Source organism: Chroicocephalus ridibundus, chromosome 3, assembly GCF_963924245.1.
Source record: "Chroicocephalus ridibundus chromosome 3, bChrRid1.1, whole genome shotgun sequence".
Lineage (NCBI taxonomy): Eukaryota > Metazoa > Chordata > Aves > Charadriiformes > Laridae > Chroicocephalus > Chroicocephalus ridibundus.
Genome location: NC_086286.1, coordinates 2,648,475 through 2,667,774, shown reverse-complemented (window position 1 = coordinate 2,667,774; position 19,300 = coordinate 2,648,475). Strand labels below are relative to the sequence as shown.

General features: G+C 36.9%; 1 protein-coding gene across 12 annotated transcripts in view; it reads left to right on the top strand.

The window, feature by feature from the left end:
* USP34 (ubiquitin specific peptidase 34) overlaps positions 1–19,300 on the top strand; it is a 136,245-nt gene that overhangs the window by 36,721 nt on the left and 80,224 nt on the right. For all 12 annotated transcript variants that reach the window (XM_063331208.1, XM_063331211.1, XM_063331213.1 and 9 more), the window contains 2 exons: positions 6,175–6,367; positions 11,610–11,671. In XM_063331208.1, the coding sequence (XP_063187278.1) occupies positions 6,175–6,367; positions 11,610–11,671 (255 nt within the window). The remainder of the gene's footprint in view (positions 1–6,174; positions 6,368–11,609; positions 11,672–19,300) is intronic.

The window sequence follows — 19,300 nt, the reverse complement described above, 5'->3', positions numbered from 1 at the left end:
TGTTCTCCTCATCTCTTCCTCTTTACCCATAGAATATTTGCATCTGACTTAAAATGTGATATGTCGGCAACTTCTTGCCATAAATAATGCCCTTGATGTCTGTTCTTAGCATTTACAGTACGTTCATGTCAATCAGAACGGTAATACTGATACAGGAGACACCTATGGAAAACACCATCAGTTTAGAGAAGGAAGGGGATGTTCTCCCAGTTCCTGTTTCTCACAACTGAATCCTGATGGGAGATGTGGGATTTCTTAACATTATGAAATGCAAAGCTTTGTTGGGGAAGATGCACTTGCAGAGTGGGACATGAAGCTCAGAGGCCGTATAACAAAAATAATCTCTGGTGCTATACCTTTATATGGGACAGAAGATAACACAGATGCCTTCGGTGAAAGATGAATTTCTTGATATATGTAGCTCACCCCATGTGGTTGTCAAGCTTACAGATCTTGTCTTAGCAGCTTGGGTCTCTAGGTCTCCATCTGCTTTTTACTTTAGTTAAAAAAAAGAAAAAGCAAACGTAATCCTGGGTACAGCAGCACAGCACCTTTGAAAGAAATCCTGCAATAGCTTCTGCTGCTGTGTGAGGTAAGAAAGAGGGCTCGGAGAGGGGTTTAGTCTAGAATGAGATCTTGGGGCTCTAATTGACTGTTAGTCCAAGTTGCTGCTCATGTAGATCCCTTGCAGAACTGAACTGCATGTTGGAGTGCTGATCAGCATAAGCAGAGAGAGACATCACCTGACTGGCATCTTAGCAGCATCTTTTATCAGATGAGGTTAACCTTTATGTTCCCGTTCTGTGGTTATTTCTGCTAGGAGTGGATGAAGTGAATAGCAAAGTGTGTATTTGTGTAGAGACGGCCCCTGCTGGAATCTGCAAAGATCATGGACACAATCCCGTCATTATTACTGCTACTAAAAAAAGACTGATAAATGTTATTTTCTGCCTGGGGAATGGAGCACTAGCAATCCTATCTTGCCTCTGAAGGGTCTGTGTTTTTAAGCAGTTTAGGAAAGAAAGAAAGGACATGCTTTCAGTAAGGAGCAAAGTGGTTTTGTCCTTCTCAGAAGGAAGCTTTTATTGGTCCTAATACCTTAGAATTCTGCATTTCAAAGTGCAAAATTCTCATGAAAAAATAAGAGACTTATTGACAAAGTGACTCGAGAAAATAAGTCATAACTTACGGCAATTATAAATGAGGGCAAATTGTTGATGATGTCTCTTTATAAAAGCCCTTGGTTCCAGCTGACTTGCAGCTCAAGATCAGACATGAGGGATGCTGTACGAGGTTCCAGATATTGAATGCCTCGAGAAAGCAGTAGCTATAAACAGCGGTGTTTTGAGGACAGTGGTTTTTCCGCAGAAAGACGGTTGAAAGCGTCATGGATAGTTCTGTCCTTTAGAAAGAAGATGACTAGCAATGAAGTCCAGTTTTATGAGAAGTAAGAGATAGAAGTTGTATGTCTGATATTGTAAGTGCCTCTGTAAACCACCAAAAAGTGCTCGATAGTATCAAGGAAAAAGACCTAAAATTCTTCTTTCTTTGACATCCAGTTGGTATCACCTACTTCATGTTCCTCTGGCAAAATCTGAGAGCCATGTGTAGCATTAGCGCTGACCAATATCCTATTTAGTCCTACCCCTTTTTTCCTCCCCTCCCTTTTTCCTCCCTCCTGCTTCAAGACCAATCTTGAGAGATATTTTTTTGCAAAGGATTCGTGTCTGTGCCCCAGATAGTGAGAAACAGAACATTCTGTGCCCAAGCACTTTGAGAGGATATTGGAAGTGGCAGTTTCTGCTGTTATCCGTGTCACCTCGGCACAGGACACAAGCATAGCACTGCTGCATGCAGAGGAAGTGGAAGCTCCAAACAGAATTGTTGATCCATGATGCTTCCTGTGGAATACAGTGAGAGAGAACAGAGCCGAAAGAATTCAAATTACTCTTCTGCTTAAAAATAATTTTTCTTAAGAATTTGGGTTTTCTGGGAGTGCCCGAGACCACTCCTTGCTATTAACTGTCATGAAAAACTCCTGTAATAAGCCTTGAAGTTTTCAATTGCAAAAAATACTTCACTTCTCCGAAAATCTGGAGATTTATGCTGTAGGTACAAAGGTTAGGCAAGTCGGGAGACAATAGGCAGGCACTTAAATAAATTCTTCATATCACTGAGGGGTGCTGACTCATTCTGCTTGATATCCTTCTTGCAGCTGTGGTCCGAAGGAGTCAGATTAAGGGAAAAAAGATTATTTCACAGCTGAGTAGCTGAAGTCCTGAAGCGTAAGATGTGATTGTAAGCGTTACATTAACGTGGAACTGCATGTGTAAAACTGAACTCTCTCTATCCCCAAATACGGCAAACTTAAATCTTTTCAGTAGACTAAACCTGATTTTTTTTTTTTAAATTAATGTGTATGTGTTGCTTAAATTTAGATAGTATATATATTTACTGATTATTTTAATTGTGTCAGGCTGGCAGGACAGATCCTAAACGTATATAGACTATCCTTTATGTATATGTATAAAAAGAGGTATGTTTCTTTCCAAAAGTCTCATCTAGGCAAAAATGTCAGATTTACTAGATCACATAGATCCTAAAGTATCTTTGATATATTCCTCTAAGACTTAACGCTTATCAGAATCAAAATGACAAAAATTTATTAATTAAAAAAAATGATGGACAGAGTGGAAGTTGTTATTAAGCCATTATATGAATCAGTCACATGCACGTTTATATACTTTATAGAGTTCTGATCATTCCATCTCGCAGACATAATAACAGAACTACCTGGGCCATAGGCAAGGTGACAGAGAAGGTAGGAAATAAAAAAAATTATATTGATAGGAGGAGAGACATAGTCTAGGATTTTTTTTTGACAGGGAGGTGGCTGTTTTACAAGTGGTATGAAGACAATAAATAGGGAATGATAATTTGCAGTTTTTCAAAAATAAGAAATGGAGAGGATACGGTACAATTGTCGGGTTGCAGACTTAAGAGAAATGAAAGCAGATTGGTTTTCACGCAAACATAATTGTGAAGCTAACTAGCATAGGTTAATGAGAAGGCCAAAAGTGTAAATAGAAAGAAGTAAGCAAATTTGAAGTAGTAGACAGGTTCATCCATTTTTTTAATATACGGTATAAGTCCTTCATCTGCTTTTAGAGTGGCTGTTTCGGGCTAAATGGACCTTTTGCCTTCTCCAGTACCTCTGCTCTTACGTAAGGCAATGCAGCAAATCTACAGTTAGCGTGAGGAAGGATGTGTGTTAATTGCCACTGCTAGCTGAAGATTTCTTTTTTGTTAATAATAACATTGTACTGGTAAAAGCATAAAATGGTCCCAATTTACCGATACAGTCGGGCTGAGGCCACTGTATCTTTCCACAATAAAAAGTGAGGCTTGGCCTGCTCTGCAAGTTTCTGTAGTTTTAATTCTGGTATTAAAGATACGATCGTATTTGATTTATGAACAGTTTAGTGTCAAGAAATTTTCTAGCGTAGCTGCAGTTATACTCGTAAAGACAAGTATCCCATCTTCTACATTTCTACTGTGCCTGGTTAACCCAGTTGCATTAAAAAATCCAAGGAGGCAGGTTAACAAGTAAAAAGTGCTCTTTTCTCCCTGCCTTTAGGGCCTTGGCAAAACAGATTATACTGTTGAAGTGCTTCTGTAGCTGTGAAAATGCACCTACACGGTAGTTTCAGTTATTATAAAGTGGGATTTGTTTAAAACACCGTTTCTTAATGATCCTGTAATACAGGAAAACATGACACAAGTCTGATTCAGGCTTGGATTAAATACAGAAAACGCGTTGAAAGAACCTTAAAAATGTTGTTGTAGTGTGAATTTGATGAATAAAAGTAGGTTTATACTGATACTGTTGCATTAAAATAGAAAACGTTTTTGTTACATAAACTAGATTAGTGTAGTGCCTTCACCAAACTCTCTAGCGTGAGGAAGATTTCAGGCGAAAGTCCTGTTACAGAAATGTAATGAAGCCACAAGTGCACCTTTTTTTCTTTATATGTAGATCTGTGTCCGTTCCCCCTTGTCTGTTGCATACAGGCACTCTTTATCTGTCCTGTGTAGAATGAGAAAATTCATAGAATTTATTTTATCGTCTTTGAGATCTTTAGAAATCCTTCACAAAACAGTTGAGTATGACTTGATGTGCATTATGATCGTTGAAGAGCTTTGGGAACTAGGGCTGAATATAGTTTGCATATAAAAATGGGGAGAGAAAACCTGGTCTGAGGTTGCTGCCAGTTATATCGAGATGATTATGTTTTAACATGGGCCGATGCATTTTTCATCAGTGTAACTCCTCTCACCTGTCTGTAATTAAAGATAGCTCACTGGCTCTGGTTTGCTGATGAATTTTTTCAAATGAGTATCCCCTTCTCGTTGCTACTTTTCTTTTCCTTAGAAATCATAGCACAGAAGCTTTACTTTCTTGCCATGATCCAATTTCGAGTGCTCCACGTGAGAAGACAAATTTCATAATTGATAACAGTGAAGGATCTGGTTGCCTTGGCCCTGAGTGGTCCTTCTGTTGTCCTACCGTTACTTATCTGTGATTTCTATCACAGTTCTACAGTCTCTATGATTATTTGCACTGAAGTCTCTTTTCTATGTTTGACAATGTTAAGTATCATTTAAGTGTGTTTATTTTAAGGCGTCTACACAAGAGCTGTGAAAAAGGGCCTCAATGTAAATAAGAATCAGGGCCTTTATTTTTGCTTCTTAAAAAAAATATTACTGTTTATATGAAGTAAATGCTAAGGAATGGTGCATAAATCTAGTTAAGTGTAGTTTAATATCTCCTGTGTTTTTTTAAAAGATCCATTTATCTAATTGGCCAGTCTCCAAGGATAGATCCAGGCTTAGGCTGTCAAACAAATGGATTTTTAACGCGTTTCTGCATAGTTAAATCTAGTTTGGATGTAGTTGAAACTTCAAAATGCTGAAGTACAGCAGAAAAAAATAATTATGCTAACCTTGTATGTATGTACCTTTCACTGTGCAATCTTCAACTGCTTCAAAATAAGCTCAGGAAAGCTTTCTAAACATTTTTCTCTTGTGCATTGAGTTTAGGAGAAATTCTCAACTGTGTCAGTGTTTTATATGTGAACTCTACAGGCATTTCGGTATAGATTTTCTTGGTACGCCTCGAACTTTTAGTTGCTTAGGTAAGAGTGAGGGTGCAGGAACTTCTGGAAATTAATCTTTAAAAATCATTGTTTCTCCTGCCTACCATCTGCAAAGAGCATCTGTGCTGGGTCTCAACACGCATGATTAGATGCCCCTTATCTAAGATGTCTGCAGTAGGAAGAATTTAGCAGTTTAAAATTCGTTAGCATTTTTGGTTCTGTGAAAATCCTGGGATCCCTGGTGATGCTTCACGTGTGTCCCTAAAGATGGCGATTACTGTCAGTAGAAGTAACAACTTGGGCACGTGTTCCTGTCCTAACCTGTTGCGAAAGCCGTACTGTGGCACGGGGAGTGCTGATGTACAAGCACAGACGCCATATGGTTACAGCGGAAAAAATGTGTGTACACTGCATTTACTCTAATTGTATCAGAACGTGATTGCACAATTATACTTCTCTTCTGACTAAGGCCACAAACAGGGATATCTTCACCTCCAGAGGATTCTCGCTGTGAGAGCATGCTGTTTGTTGTCCACTCACGCTGTTTCCAGAAATTCAGTTTTACAATATGTTAAGCGTATCATGACACTTGGCTTTTCAATACAGTAAATGAACATGATGCAGCTATCTGGAGAGGGCACCTTCCCATGAAACAGATTTGAGGTTAAGGCTTTCGACCTACATTTCCAAAGAACTTTGTGGGTTGCCTGTCATTTTGTGGAGTGAAAGAAATCTGGGAAGGTTTAAAATAAGAATTGTATTTACTTTTTAAAATATGAAGTTTATTTATTTTTTGAAATATAATTATATTTTTAAAATATATATAAAAATATAATTCTGTTTTCCTATGGTGGTTTTTTTTATTGTTGCCAACTTTTGATAGTGGTATTTTAAGACTTAGTACTCATACAGCTATTGGGAATATATATTTGCTATAATCAAGATGGTGTTCCAGGTATGTTCTAGTTTGACTCATACCTTTTTTTTTTCCCCCCCTTCCATTTGTACTTTATTCTAGGTATTTATGTAAACTGTCAGACCAGGAGTTGCGACAGAGTGCAGCCCGGAACATGGCAGATTTAATGTGGAGCACAGTTAAAGAACCGTTGGATACAGCCTTGTGTTTTGATAAAGAAAGTCTTGATCTTGCGTTTAAATACTTTATGTCTCCAACTCTAACAATGAGATTGGCTGGGCTGAGTCAAATAACAGTAAGAACTTTTTAAAAATATAAATAATATTTAGAAAAAATGTTTCTTGTTGTGTTTTACGAGTTACAGACTTGTTTGGGGGCCTTTTTTAATGTGTGAAAACGACAGAATCCTCTTATATGCGGTCTTGGGAAATTATATGGGAAATTGTGAAATAGGGTTCACTAAGAGATAAGTCCGAGTGAAGGCTCTGTTCTGCAGCACGTGGAACTGTAACACTTCTCCTGAACAATTTACCATGCTAAACAAAACTCTTATAAGCATATTTTGTGACAGCTATGTTGAAATTAAGTCCCTTGACATGGCTATATTTGTCATTTACAAAGGCTTTCAATCTGTTTGCAGTGTCTTGACTCTACTGTAATTAGCTGCTTCTTTGTATTGTACATACCTCTTTTTCCTGTTTGTTTAGTATAGTCTGTTGCTCAAGAGAGCGTATTTCTGCATTAATTAGCAGAAGACTGAATTGAATCGGTCTTTGTCAAATAGAAACAGGTTAAAATGAAAAAAGCCACCCTTCTCTTTCCCACGGAAATGCTCCACATTGCACCAGTCAAGATACTTTGTGCATCCTTTGTCATTGTTTCCTCCATCCTACACTGTGTTATAGCCATAGAGAGACAGGTGGACAGAAGGTCAAAAGGGAATATTTTTATTCATCTGAGCCTTTTCAATTTTGTGTTTCTTCTCATGCTCCTGTATTTAAGATTTATAGCTCGTATTGTCATATTTGCCTCAATGCACAAAATGATGAGTGATCATAATCACAAAATGATAAAGGATTAATGCACAAACGATACTAGAACATGTTCTTTTTAAGTTTTATAGTATTTTTTGAACACATGTGGCCTTCTCTGTTCTGACTGGTTACGTAGTATCACTCAGTGACCACCTTCATCACTGACTGTCCGTAAATGCAAGTTTACTTAAGTTTAATTTTGCTTCCCACTATATTTCTATATAGAACTACTTACAATTGTTTTAATAAATGACAATTTAAAGTAACCTGGAAGTATTCCCAGTCAGATTATTGGTGTTTTTTAACCAAAGTCAATACTTTATTTATGTAGGTATGTGACCTACTAAGTTAAAAAAAAAAAAAGTCTGTGAACGATATCCACTCAGTGTTAATCAAATGCTATTGTAAGGGTAGCTGCGTTTGTTGGACTTGAATGCATTGTCCGTTCAGTTTGGCATTTATCTGAACGGAAACGTAACGCAGCTCATCAGGTAGAGATGCTAAAGCAAGACACAGAGAAAGTTAACTTGTGAAAGACATAGTGGCATTACTGAAAATATCATTTCTATACGTAAGTCATTTATATGACTTTATATGAGTGCTACATATAATACACTCAGTGCCTGAATTCTAATCTTCTGTCATAATGAATTAGTGTTAAGTGGGTGTTTACACAAGGGCTCTTCTTGTGTAATGAGAAACCCACAGAGAGGTGATGAAGTCTTATGTGAAAGTAGAACATATATTTTTGTTTTGATTTTTCATTGATGTGTACTTTATTATTTATATGGTTACAGACATAATCTCTGGCAGATACATTTTAAAATATGGCTGTTAACTGAGCGTAAAAGTAACTTTTTTTTTATTCTGCACAGTTTTGGAAAATGTTATTTTCAGTCTCGAATTTAAAGTAAATTTCCAATGTTTGCATCGTTCCAATTACATTAGATATTTATTCCTATAAGTACTTTCCTTTGGTTTTGTACAGTTGTCCGTGTTCAACTACTAATGTATGTCTTTTTGTGTATCCTTACCCAAAGAAAGTCTGAAAATAAGAATGCATCAGTTCGTTTATTTTTTTCAGGCATGTAGTTCATTTTAAGAGAGCGTGAAATTGTCTAATTTTAAGTAGTTATAATATGTTTTGACCTGTTATGATTGATAAATGTGACTATAAAAGTGAGATTTTTTTAATAAGACATGTATTTTTAGACTAAAACAAATAGGTTTTAGCTTGTAAAAAAATGGAATATTGTTTGTTAATAAGCTATTGTGTCTTTTTTAGCATGAATAGTCTCTAAAACTGCTCTTGAACTCTGATATTCCATTCTTCTTTCTAATTCAAATCAGGCAATTTTCTCTTTTGTTCTCTTTTTAAAGATCTTATGAAATGGTTTTTGAAAGAAGCATTTTTTGATTTATCTTTTTTGACTTCTGCGTTTGGGAAGCATTTTGGTTTATTTAGTTTTGTATGCCTTGCCTGGAACAATTTTAGTTGCCAGCTCTGTACAACTCTGAGTGTGAAATCTGAACCAAAATTTCCAGAAATTTTGACTGCCTTTTTACTGAAGTTTTTTGACCTCTCTGCAAACAAAGATGTGTTTTCAAAGATGTAGTATAGTTGAGCTTCATTAGTTAGTATTTTCACACAACCTTCTCTATTACAGATGTAATTTCATGACTACTTTTTCAAGTTTCTTTTTTTTATTCCTGTCTTTGATGGCTAGTCAAATTTGTCAAAGTAGTTTCACTGAAATTTTCTTCCCAACAAACACTATTTCAGCCTCCTGGTTTGGATTTCAAGACTTCAGAACTTTGATACCCACAACTGCAAAATGTTTTCCTTTCCTGGACTCCCGTTTGCCAAAAGTAGGGCGTTTAGCATTGAAGGAATTCTTCATTTTGTGTTGCAAATAGATGTGAAGATTCAAAGAAAACTTTTAGCAAAATGATGCACGATGTGTTTTAAAGTGTGAACTTTTCAATATGTGCTTCATTTCAAAGACAAGTTTCTTCTGAAAATTCGCGTGGAAAGGTGACTCAGATCAACTCACAAGATCAAGACTAAAATAGTTTTGGTCAAATAATTTCTATGGCTTGCCTGATTGGTCCTTTTGCAAGATAAATGTACTTTTGCTCTCATCGTGGAGACAGAAATCTTTGACCAGAAGTATCAGTGAAGCTAAACAGATGAATGTCTTCTAACACGGAGGTGTTGATTTGTGTCTGCCAAGAGATTTTTTTTTTATTTTTTTTTTCTGTCTGACAGCTAACGTGACCAGTCCTAAAATTAAACCTTTCAGTTTCGTGGAACCTCTTGAGACCCAGAGAATACACGCAGTATGGCGTACAGGGATTATGTTTGCTTACCACCAAATATAGACTTGCCTCCCTTGAAGAGAAGCATATACAAAATGTGTCATATCATCTGACTAAAGTTCTTATTTACAAAACAAGGTTGAAGACAGACACACGAAAGTTAATTTTAGCAAAGTGGGAGCTGCAGTCATTGAATGTGAAGTTGGAAATAGCTACAGAAAAGAACAGGAAAATATAAACTAAAATATACCTGAAGCTTTATTTTTGTTGTTAACCTCGTTTCTCTTTGATTTCATCTCCCAGTTGTCTGTTGAGGTGGTTCAGCTCCAAAACACCCTCTTCTCTCTACAATTTCCTGACAAGCAGGATACGCTTTTTCTGCCCTTCCGCGTACAGATCAGTTGAAGTGCGTGAAAGTGAACGCTCAGAACTGATCCGGCCATCCTTCCCTTTTCCTTTTTCCAGCCCCTTTTTATTTGCTTTTGTGCATTAGTGAAAATGCAAATGCAACGTGGTTGGGGTTTTCCTGACCAAATTCGGTGCAAAACTTGGAACAGTGGGTATTTATTCTTCTTGCGTTGTTTTCCTACGTAGAAAGTGTTACAACCTGTGATGCCTGGGTCTTGAGACAAGACTAGTTAGGGAGACGCCGTTTTGTTCTCAGCTTTCTTTGCTGAAGGCGTTATACCTCTGCTCTACTTTATAGCTAACACATTTGTGTTACATTAATCAAGTGATTGTTTGGGCACAGGCCTCTTTAGTTTCTTACAATGTTTCACATATGGTAAAAAACCGTAAAAGTCTTTTATTCGCTCTGTCATTTCACGGTAACAAAACATGAAGTGAAAAAACTGTTGGGAGGTGCATGAGAATAAGGCGGTGCAACACTGACCCGTGTGCACTTCGTATCGTGCTGTTGTGTCAGAATTCTAAGATTGTAATTGAAATTACTGGAATTTTCAAACAATTTTTATAATAGGAAAAAGAGCATATTTTGTCAGAGTTTTTTTGAATGAGGATTTTGTGTGGCAAATTTGGAACAACATGCGACCATGGATTTAAAATGTATGATAGTAACAGTTTGATACTCTTTCACTCATTGATCCCTCTCAAAACATTTTCAATTGGGGGGGTAAGTCTTCGGAAAAGCCAGTGAACTTTCACTTCTTTATTTGACCCAATTCTAATTGGTCATTACAATTTCTTCATGAAGTTCTGTTCACATGTTTTTCCACTCCTAACTACGTTTCATTTGAAAGTATCTATTAATAACTTATCTATCAATAATTGTGTAATCAGGCTCTCATGTCTCACTAATCTTAATGCATATTTTCAGTGTTGTTTCTTCAAAAACATTTTTTGCCATGATTGTTGTTGAGATTAGACACGAATAAATCTTTGTGTAAAGACTGCAGGAGGTTAGCTGTCACCCAAATCTGCACGTACCAGGCTTGTTTCAAGAAAGAAAAAATTAAATATTTTGACAAAGTTATGCAACAAGTTTAATTTGAATGTCAAACCCTCACATTACTGTGTCTTTAATTTGTTTGAAAACAAGGTGACAAGTTTTATTACATAATTTTAAATACGTTTTTTAAAATGTTTTGTACATGTAAAGAATTGGATGCGGGGCCATTGCTGTCTGGAAAATTGATGCCGAGGAAAAGAATGGAAGATAGATGTAAACCTTTAACGGGCTTTTCTTTTCTCTGGCATGTCCTGAATTTATCAGTTCAGATACCTTTCAAAGCTTCATTTTATATAAAAATACTTAATTTCCACTCTCCAATTTTGTAGACTTTCAGCACTGATAATGTGACAAAAGAAATCTTTGCATTACAATAATGGGGAAATTACACCTGTTTCCGGAGTATGCGTTTCATTTCTCATGAAAACCTCTGCAAAGTGACTGCTACACACCTTGCTCTGATTTCTGGAGTGGGTGGAGTTTTTAACATCATCTAATTGCTTTAGTGAAAGAAAAGTTGATGAAAAAAGAAAATTGATCCCTCTTGCCTGCTAGAATCTGTTGTTCAAATATTTGTCAAAGTGGATTATTTACAAATGTTGAAAGTACTAGAAAAAATTGTTTACTGTGACTAATACTATTTTTAAATATAAGAAAACTACCTCACAAAATATTTAGATAAAATTTTAATTTTTTCTTCCTTTTTCTAACTGTAGAACCAACTTCATACCTTCAATGATGTGTGTAATAATGAGTCATTAGTTTCAGACACCGAAACGTAAGTAGGAACGTTATTATGAATACTTTAAATGCGCTATATGATTGCAGTTCTTCTGTATTGTTGTTATGGATTATACGAAGTGGGGAGTAGTGATAATCCAGGGCGTTTATTAGAAATATTCTAATCAGGGGTTTAAAAAATATTTTTAGGTGGTAACTTCAAAATTATTTCTAAATGTTTCTGGATTTTTTCACTGTCTTAAAAGATAGAGTCACGGTAACCTTTAGAAAAATGTAGATACTGAAATAATAAATACTTATAACAGGCCATTGTCTCCATTGTGATGTATAAATAAGAACCAACTAATTCATATCCAAGTAGTATTTTTGCCGTCTTCTCACTTCTGCTGATTATTTAGTTAACTAAGACTTGTCTTGCCGTCGCTGGCTCCCAGTCTCTTACTGGTTTTCCACTGAGTCTGTGAGGCGATGCTTTTAGAACTAGTTATTGTTTGTCTATTATTTGTATAACTCAGGTGTGTTGAACAATTTTAAAGGAGACTCCCATAAATCTTTACGAACTTTCATGCATGGGATTCTATTCCAGTGAGGAAATGTATGGATTTTTGTTGTAACTCTAAACTTCACGTTAGAACTGTCTAGAATTTAGATGAAAGTATGTCTTTAAGTAGTTGAAATAACTTTTCTTTCGAAATAACAGGCAAAGTATGAAAAATCTGGGATTTTACTTGTGATATAGTCTTTATCTTGGGGTGTGATGTACTCCACGTTTATCTTGAGGGTTGTATCGATGTGTGTATCTGCCTCGCTACAGACACACGCTCTCCACTCTCTTTTGCTCATTAATGAGAAGTCTGTTATAGCAGGGGTTGCCTTGCTTTTCTGGCTGGGTATTTTTATTATAGATGGTTTTATTTTAACACCTGCTTGTTGAAATCTGGCAGCAATCAGGACCACAATAATGTAGGTTTCATGTAAATAACAACTTGAATATTTGAGGTGAAATTTATGGTAATGGGTTGGTATTTTAAAAATAAAGAATCAGAATCTAGGGCAGTTTTGCTTTCATAAAGATATGAAAATACCTTGAGAATCCAAAACAAATAACCACTTGTGATCAACTTTTTCTTGTCCTTTGTCATCAATAGGTGAACATGAATCAGTGCTATCCATTTATTTCAAAGTAAATTATGATATGTCATAAAAATTAAAGAATTCTCATCAAGTATGACATGTATCTTGCTATGATCTGATGAAACCCGAATGTAATGTCATTAAGCTCATATACATTTAAAAAAAATGCATTGCTGTAATAAATATAAGCACACATTTATTACTTTTTAAATAGAATATTAATATAACATAAACTTCTATATCATTATTATTGCTCTGGGAGGTGTTGGGTTTTTTCCAAAGCCCCTAGTTGTTGTAGCCGTGGAAGTAAATACTAGAGGAGCGTAACAGGTTGAGTGTGTGAGGTGACTTGGTGGACTGGGGTATTCTCAATATTCTGCTGGCAGTTTATGGTGTCTGGTTGCACTGGGACTGCCGAACCTCAACTTTATCCAGTTCTTCTCCTCCTTCCTTCACGTTGAAAATCTGAAACTGAGGTGTTTCTTGGTTATTTATCTTCTGAAACACATTGTGAATGAAATAGTTTTTAACTAGTAGTAAGTACTTAAGGAACATTAACAAGAAGCTGTTCTGCCAGTTAAACCTAATAAAAAAAGCCATTTGATTTTCTGTATCAAATGCGAAAAAGGAAAGTTACCGACAGGGGAAGAAGAGAAGGGCGCTTCAGGTTCCCTGCAGCAGAGCAGATGTACTATGCAACAACATCAGAGTTATTTTAAAGCTGAAGGAAATTGTCAAATTCTCATTTGGGATATTACTTTCTTGGCAAGGGCATCTGTAAACAGCCTGTCATTTGAAAGGAATGCAGCATGAACAGAAGACCTTCTTTTCCACTTTTGTAGTATGTGATTTATTTTTTTTTTAATCTGAATTCCAGTCATTCTAGTGTTTTACCTGAAAAGTTGGGTACAAATGAGTATCATGTATTGCTGCTCATCTGCAGATATCTTTTGAAATCACTGATTTCTTCCAGCCAAATAATCACAAAAGGCTGTTGCAGAAGGATGGGGAAAATGTCTCACTTCTACAGTTTGTTCCGTACAAAGCTTCCCTCTCATTAGAGACTCTGTTCCTGAGAAATTTTTGGATGAGAAGGCACTATGGATTTGGCAGTGACTGAATGAGCAGCAAAAGGAATGCTTTTCATTCCTATTTTCTTTCCTTAGTGGAGAAAGGAAGTCTAAGATTTATTTTGTACATTTGTAGCCTCTGCAGATTTATCAAAGGAAGATGTTTTGCATTATGTGTGGTCATCCCCATTATGTGTTTTGACTTTTCCAGATGCGTTTGGAACTGTCAACCTTTGGGATTTCTCCTTCTGTATCTTGATAAGGTGGGTTTGCGGGAGGTATCTTTTTTGAAAAAAAAAAAGCTGTCAGTTAGTCCTAGCTCTTCCCATTTGTTTGGAACTATGGTCAGGATTTTTTAGCAAATATTTTGCAACAGTAGCTTCCCACCTTTATCTACATGGTTGCAAATTTTTCCATGGCAGGACAAGCTAAAGCATTTTCCATCTGGGAAAACACTGGATTTCACAATTTGCACTTGAAAGCAGCAGAAAGCTAAGATAGAGAAATCTGGTTTTTAGCTCTAGGTATTTGTACGTCTTTTTAGATTTAGTTTACTTGACTGTCTTCTCTAGGGTTGAGGGTTTGTGGTGACTGAGTATGCATATTGTACAGATACAAGCAATGTCTCAGTGACTCAACCCTCAGAGATGTACTTTTAATTTAGCTATTCCTGGCTTTTAAGATAGAATCAAATTCTTTGCAGTCTGAGGTACTGAAGAATATGAAATCTATTGAAGCTAAAAATAACGAGACTGAACAGAAGGGTGATTCCTAAACCTATTTTGCTGGTGTTGGTTAGTGAAAAATGATCACGCCTTTCAGGGAGAGAATTATTTTTATTTTTTGTGCTATTTGGACCACAAGAGGGAAAAGCGGTGTTTTTTCCTTAACAAGGACACTGTCAGCTTGTGGAAATAACGTGTAGAGAGATATTTTGTTTTGCTCTTCGTTTGGCAGGGAGCCACAAATTTGAGTTTCAGGATTCAGGTTGATGCTGAGATGACTTCCCACCTCATTTAAAAACTTGATTACCCTCACTTAAAAATCTTCCTACAGAGGAATTTCAGATGTCCAAAATACCTCTGAACAGAAAGATCTGGACTATTTCTTCTCATTTCTCTTCTCTCTCTTTCCTTATTTATTGAGATACTAAACTGCAAGTTTTGTATTGCTTTTTCCTTTCAGCACTCTTCTCTTAGCTCATATTAACTCTGGCTTTCTCAATTTTTGTCTAAGCTCATCAACTGAATTTATGGCAGCATCATTTAAATGTCTCTTCCTCTCTCTACACCACTTTCCAGAGATCTTTTTCAGATTTTCTCTGAAAAAAATAGTAGTAAAGTGTTCCACTCAGCTCACTAATGTTTCTTTCTAGTGGCATACACAGTAGTTTAATAAATATTCAATATTATGTCAGTGTGGTGATTTTGGAGTGTCAAAGAAGAAAATGTGTGCCCATAAACAAAACCATGTGCTTGAATGTGTGTTGGGAAGGTGCCCGCTAGATCCTCTTTGCATTTCCAATTCTAGATAGTTGAGATGAGTGTTTCCCATCCGTTGTGTTGTAGATGGTATTTCAGTGTTTTTGTCAAGAAATGTTAGCCTTTATTCTTTGCAAGCTGCTCGTTATATTTCTACATTTTTTTTCTTTTAAGGTTTTACATTCTATTCCTCAGTGACGTTGCTGACTTGCTATTGTATTTCATGCAGTACTGAGCCGGCGTGGGTTTGTAGCTGCGTGGTGAATTGTTGTGGGAACTGACTGGTCGGATAAATAAGTTTTTCTTTGAGGGGGTGGTTATTTTGCTGTGGGATTTGTTCCTGGATCTGGGTCATCATGTGGCTACCAAGTATTGCACCACAGCCTTAGATTAAAATGTTTCTAGGACTTTAACCCAGTCCTCTTAGAGGGAGACATTCTTTGACCTACCAGGAAAATGCGTAAACTGTAGTTTCCTTCTGGATAGATTTATTTACAGTAATGAACAAAATTCAAGCTCTAGTACTTGCCTTTGGTAAGTACAGCTCACAAACATGAGGTTCTGTCACCAGCAGCATTGCTTCCACCTTCTTCCCCACAGTCTCGTGGAACGCCTGGGGAAACTAATGTCAAAAGCGCTTGAATTTCATTTCTTGGAAGTAAACCGGTTCTTTTTGACAGACATGAATTACCAGTGAATTTAAATTAAAAGTCTAGGGAGAAAGTGATTAAGTCTAGAGATCGTGTAGCCTAATACATTGAGTAGACTTCCAGTGTGAGAAAGATTTAGAGACAATTGAACTAGAGTAGCTGCTGCCTTTACTTTTTCATTCTCTTCTCCTGCTCCCTCACCCACAACACAGACTCAGAGAGTATCAGGTTCTTTAAATGACTTTTCCTTTTACTATCCCAATTACGAAATCCACGAGAAATAGCTAATACGTGTTATTATCAAGGTGAATGTTCTCACTAGTAAGGTCTGTATGACTTGGGTTTGTAAAGGCGTCCGTTGTACTGCTACTTTCGTGTTAGAATGAAAAGCAGATCTATACTTCGGTCTTAATGCGTGGTTTTCACTCTCACTGTTTCTTTCAATATGAAGGAGGAAAATTTTTCTATAACCTTTTGAAGAACGTCTTTTAAAAGAAAACTTGAGCATATTTTTACTGAAAATTGAGTTCTTGCTAAGTTGCATGAATTGTAGTGATATTGTATAGTAATAGTCATACAATAGTTTGTAAATTGCTCTATGAAAAAATACTTTTGAATTATGAAAAATACAGACTATATGAAAGACATTTTAACATAGCTAGAAATGGAAATAAAACCACATTGAAAGATACTGAAAATTACACTTTAAACCTTTTAATAAAAAGTAGTTCCAGGTTGCGCTGCTTATCTGGGGCAACTCAGAACTCAGTGAATTTTTATGAACTTGAGCATATCTGCAATTTCTCAAGGCTATAGGGCTTTTGATAATTAATAAAGTAAAAATGGGATAAGTGATGATATACAAACTTAAATCATAGGTTAATTCATCCATAGGCTGGCAGTTTATTTATATGAAGTTCTGGAATTGCCTGTGAGTTAAGGTGTTCTGTCTGCAAGTCAGGAAATGTATCGAGGAACTGGAAAACCATTCCCGAAATGGAAGTGTTCAGGAAACGTCAGACGTTCTTCATTTGCACTGAAATTAGATTTCTTTGGTGAATCCTTGAATCTGCTATCATAAACATATTTCTTAGTATATCAGAGAAGAAAATACTTAGCGCTGGTGATAACTTGGTGATTTTCAAAGACGGTATATTTAGTGATTGGTGTGCCCTCAGCAAAACTTTCTGGGAGGAACGATTCTCTCTGGGAAACACAAAGGCTGCATTCTGCCTCTCACAAGGATCCTCTTGTTTTTGGTCATCCTCAACAAATCCATATCGAATGAACGTTTACCTGCAGAAATCTGAGATGTTGTTTTATCACAGTTGAGCTCACCAGTAGGATAAAGAGTTTTTTTACCACTGAGAATACATCTATTAAAAAAAGGCATTCCTTCAAAAGAATAATCCATTATTTCTCAGAAGAAAAACGTTGCAGACCAGAGATAGAGAACTGCTGTACTCGTTTAATAAAATGTGAAGGAACTCACTCTGTAAGAGAGTTTTTGTTCTTTGAAGTAGCTAAAACGCAGCATATGACTGTGGATACAATGTCTGATGGCCATTGTGCCTCTAGCAGAAGTATTTGGTTTAAAGAGACACGCGGGGCAGTACGTCCTTTCATAGCAGTGTTTATCTGGGACTCCTTCTGAAAGCTACAGGGTTAGAAATCCAAATCCAAGAACAAATTAAGTAGTCCTGGAAGAAAATTACCTCTACTGACTTACAACTCAGGCGTTAAGGCTTTTGCCTCTTACAGAGGACCACATGCAATGATTTTTTTCACATTTCATAACCAGAAGTGATGAAGTTTCATATTCCGTATGCATTCAGGTCTCCTGCATCTGATGGCTGTATGTTCACTCGTGTGACCGTATCTGTGTACCTTTTATACATGCAAAATGCAAATTCTGAGGCTTTCTGCTTATCTTTTGGTCCCATAGCAGGAGCACTTCTGCCCGCAGCAAGGGGCAGCAACGCAAAGCCATAAGAAGGAGCTGAGGGACAACAGACCATAATTCAAGGAACTTTTTTGCAGGCTGCATTCAGTTTCCAGTGTGGGGGTTGGGCACTTGTGAGTTAAGGTGAATCTGTGATATCAAGTCTACCAGTAACAGAGCTCTAGTCTCTTGAGCTATGTGGACAATGCCACTATGGTCGCTTGTGTTTGTCAGCATGGAGGCAGGTGGATAAGAGCATTTTTTAGAGCCGTGTTCATGGCTAAAGGAGAGCGGTAGCATATACTTAAATGAATCAGAATTCCCTTTATCTGTAAAACGTGCAAAATCATAGCTCGTGTATGAAAGGTCTTCAGGTTTTGCTAGATGGAAATCCAAGCCCTGAATGAGTGTGTAATGTGGATGCTCCGGAGTTGGGTTCGGGATAGCATCTTTGGGGTGGTGGGGGTGGTGGTTGGGGTTTGGTTTTCTGTTGAAATGAGGCCGTAGGAAGTTAAGCAGATCTGGAATTCATGGAACAGACTTGGCTTATCTTTTTTATCCCTCTTCGAGCAGATACCCTGTCAAACGGACTTTACGCTTTGAGAACTAAGTCATAGTAAGCCATAAATGATACTGTTGGTCAATTGTTGCTCTTTGCAAGCCCATTATTACTTTAACGTTAGGGGACGTTATCTTTTTTGAACAATATAAGAATATTTGATTCCCCGTGTCCTGGAGTTAGAATAGAAGACAACAGTAAGGAATGGTGAGGAATATGAACTACGCTGAGTTCAGCCATAGGGATCAGGCAATTCAAACCATTGAAGAACTGGCAACATGCCCTGGAAAAGTGAATCCTGTTTGGAAAACCTTTTTACCTGAAGAATCTTGTTTTCTTATTGTGAATGATAAAGATTGGTAATCCTGGAATTTTAATAGTGACCATAAATGTGACACAGATAACAGTGGTAAAAATAATTCTTCCCGTAGCCCTTGAAGACACCCCCTCCTTCCCATCCTCTCCTCCTTGTGAAACAGGGCGCTTTTATTCCAGGGCCATTTAAACGCCAGGCTGTGCTTTAAATACTGTCATGTCCTCTAATTCCTTCTGGTGCCAAAATCTGGGTAAACAAACCTTTGCTTGAAAGGAAGGAATAAAAAGGAGCTTATGCAGTAGTTTCCAGACAGGGCAGTGCTTTCTGGAAGTTCAGCTTTTGTTTTGGAAAATTCAGCTTCCTTGTCCTGTTCTGTTTGGATGTTTGCTTACGGATTGGCAGTGGGGAAGGTTCCCTATTGTTACGGATGAAACAAAATCAGAATTTTGAAGTATCTGTATGCTACATGTGTGTAAGTAGGACCATGGAAAACATAGGTTTTTAAAGCTATATG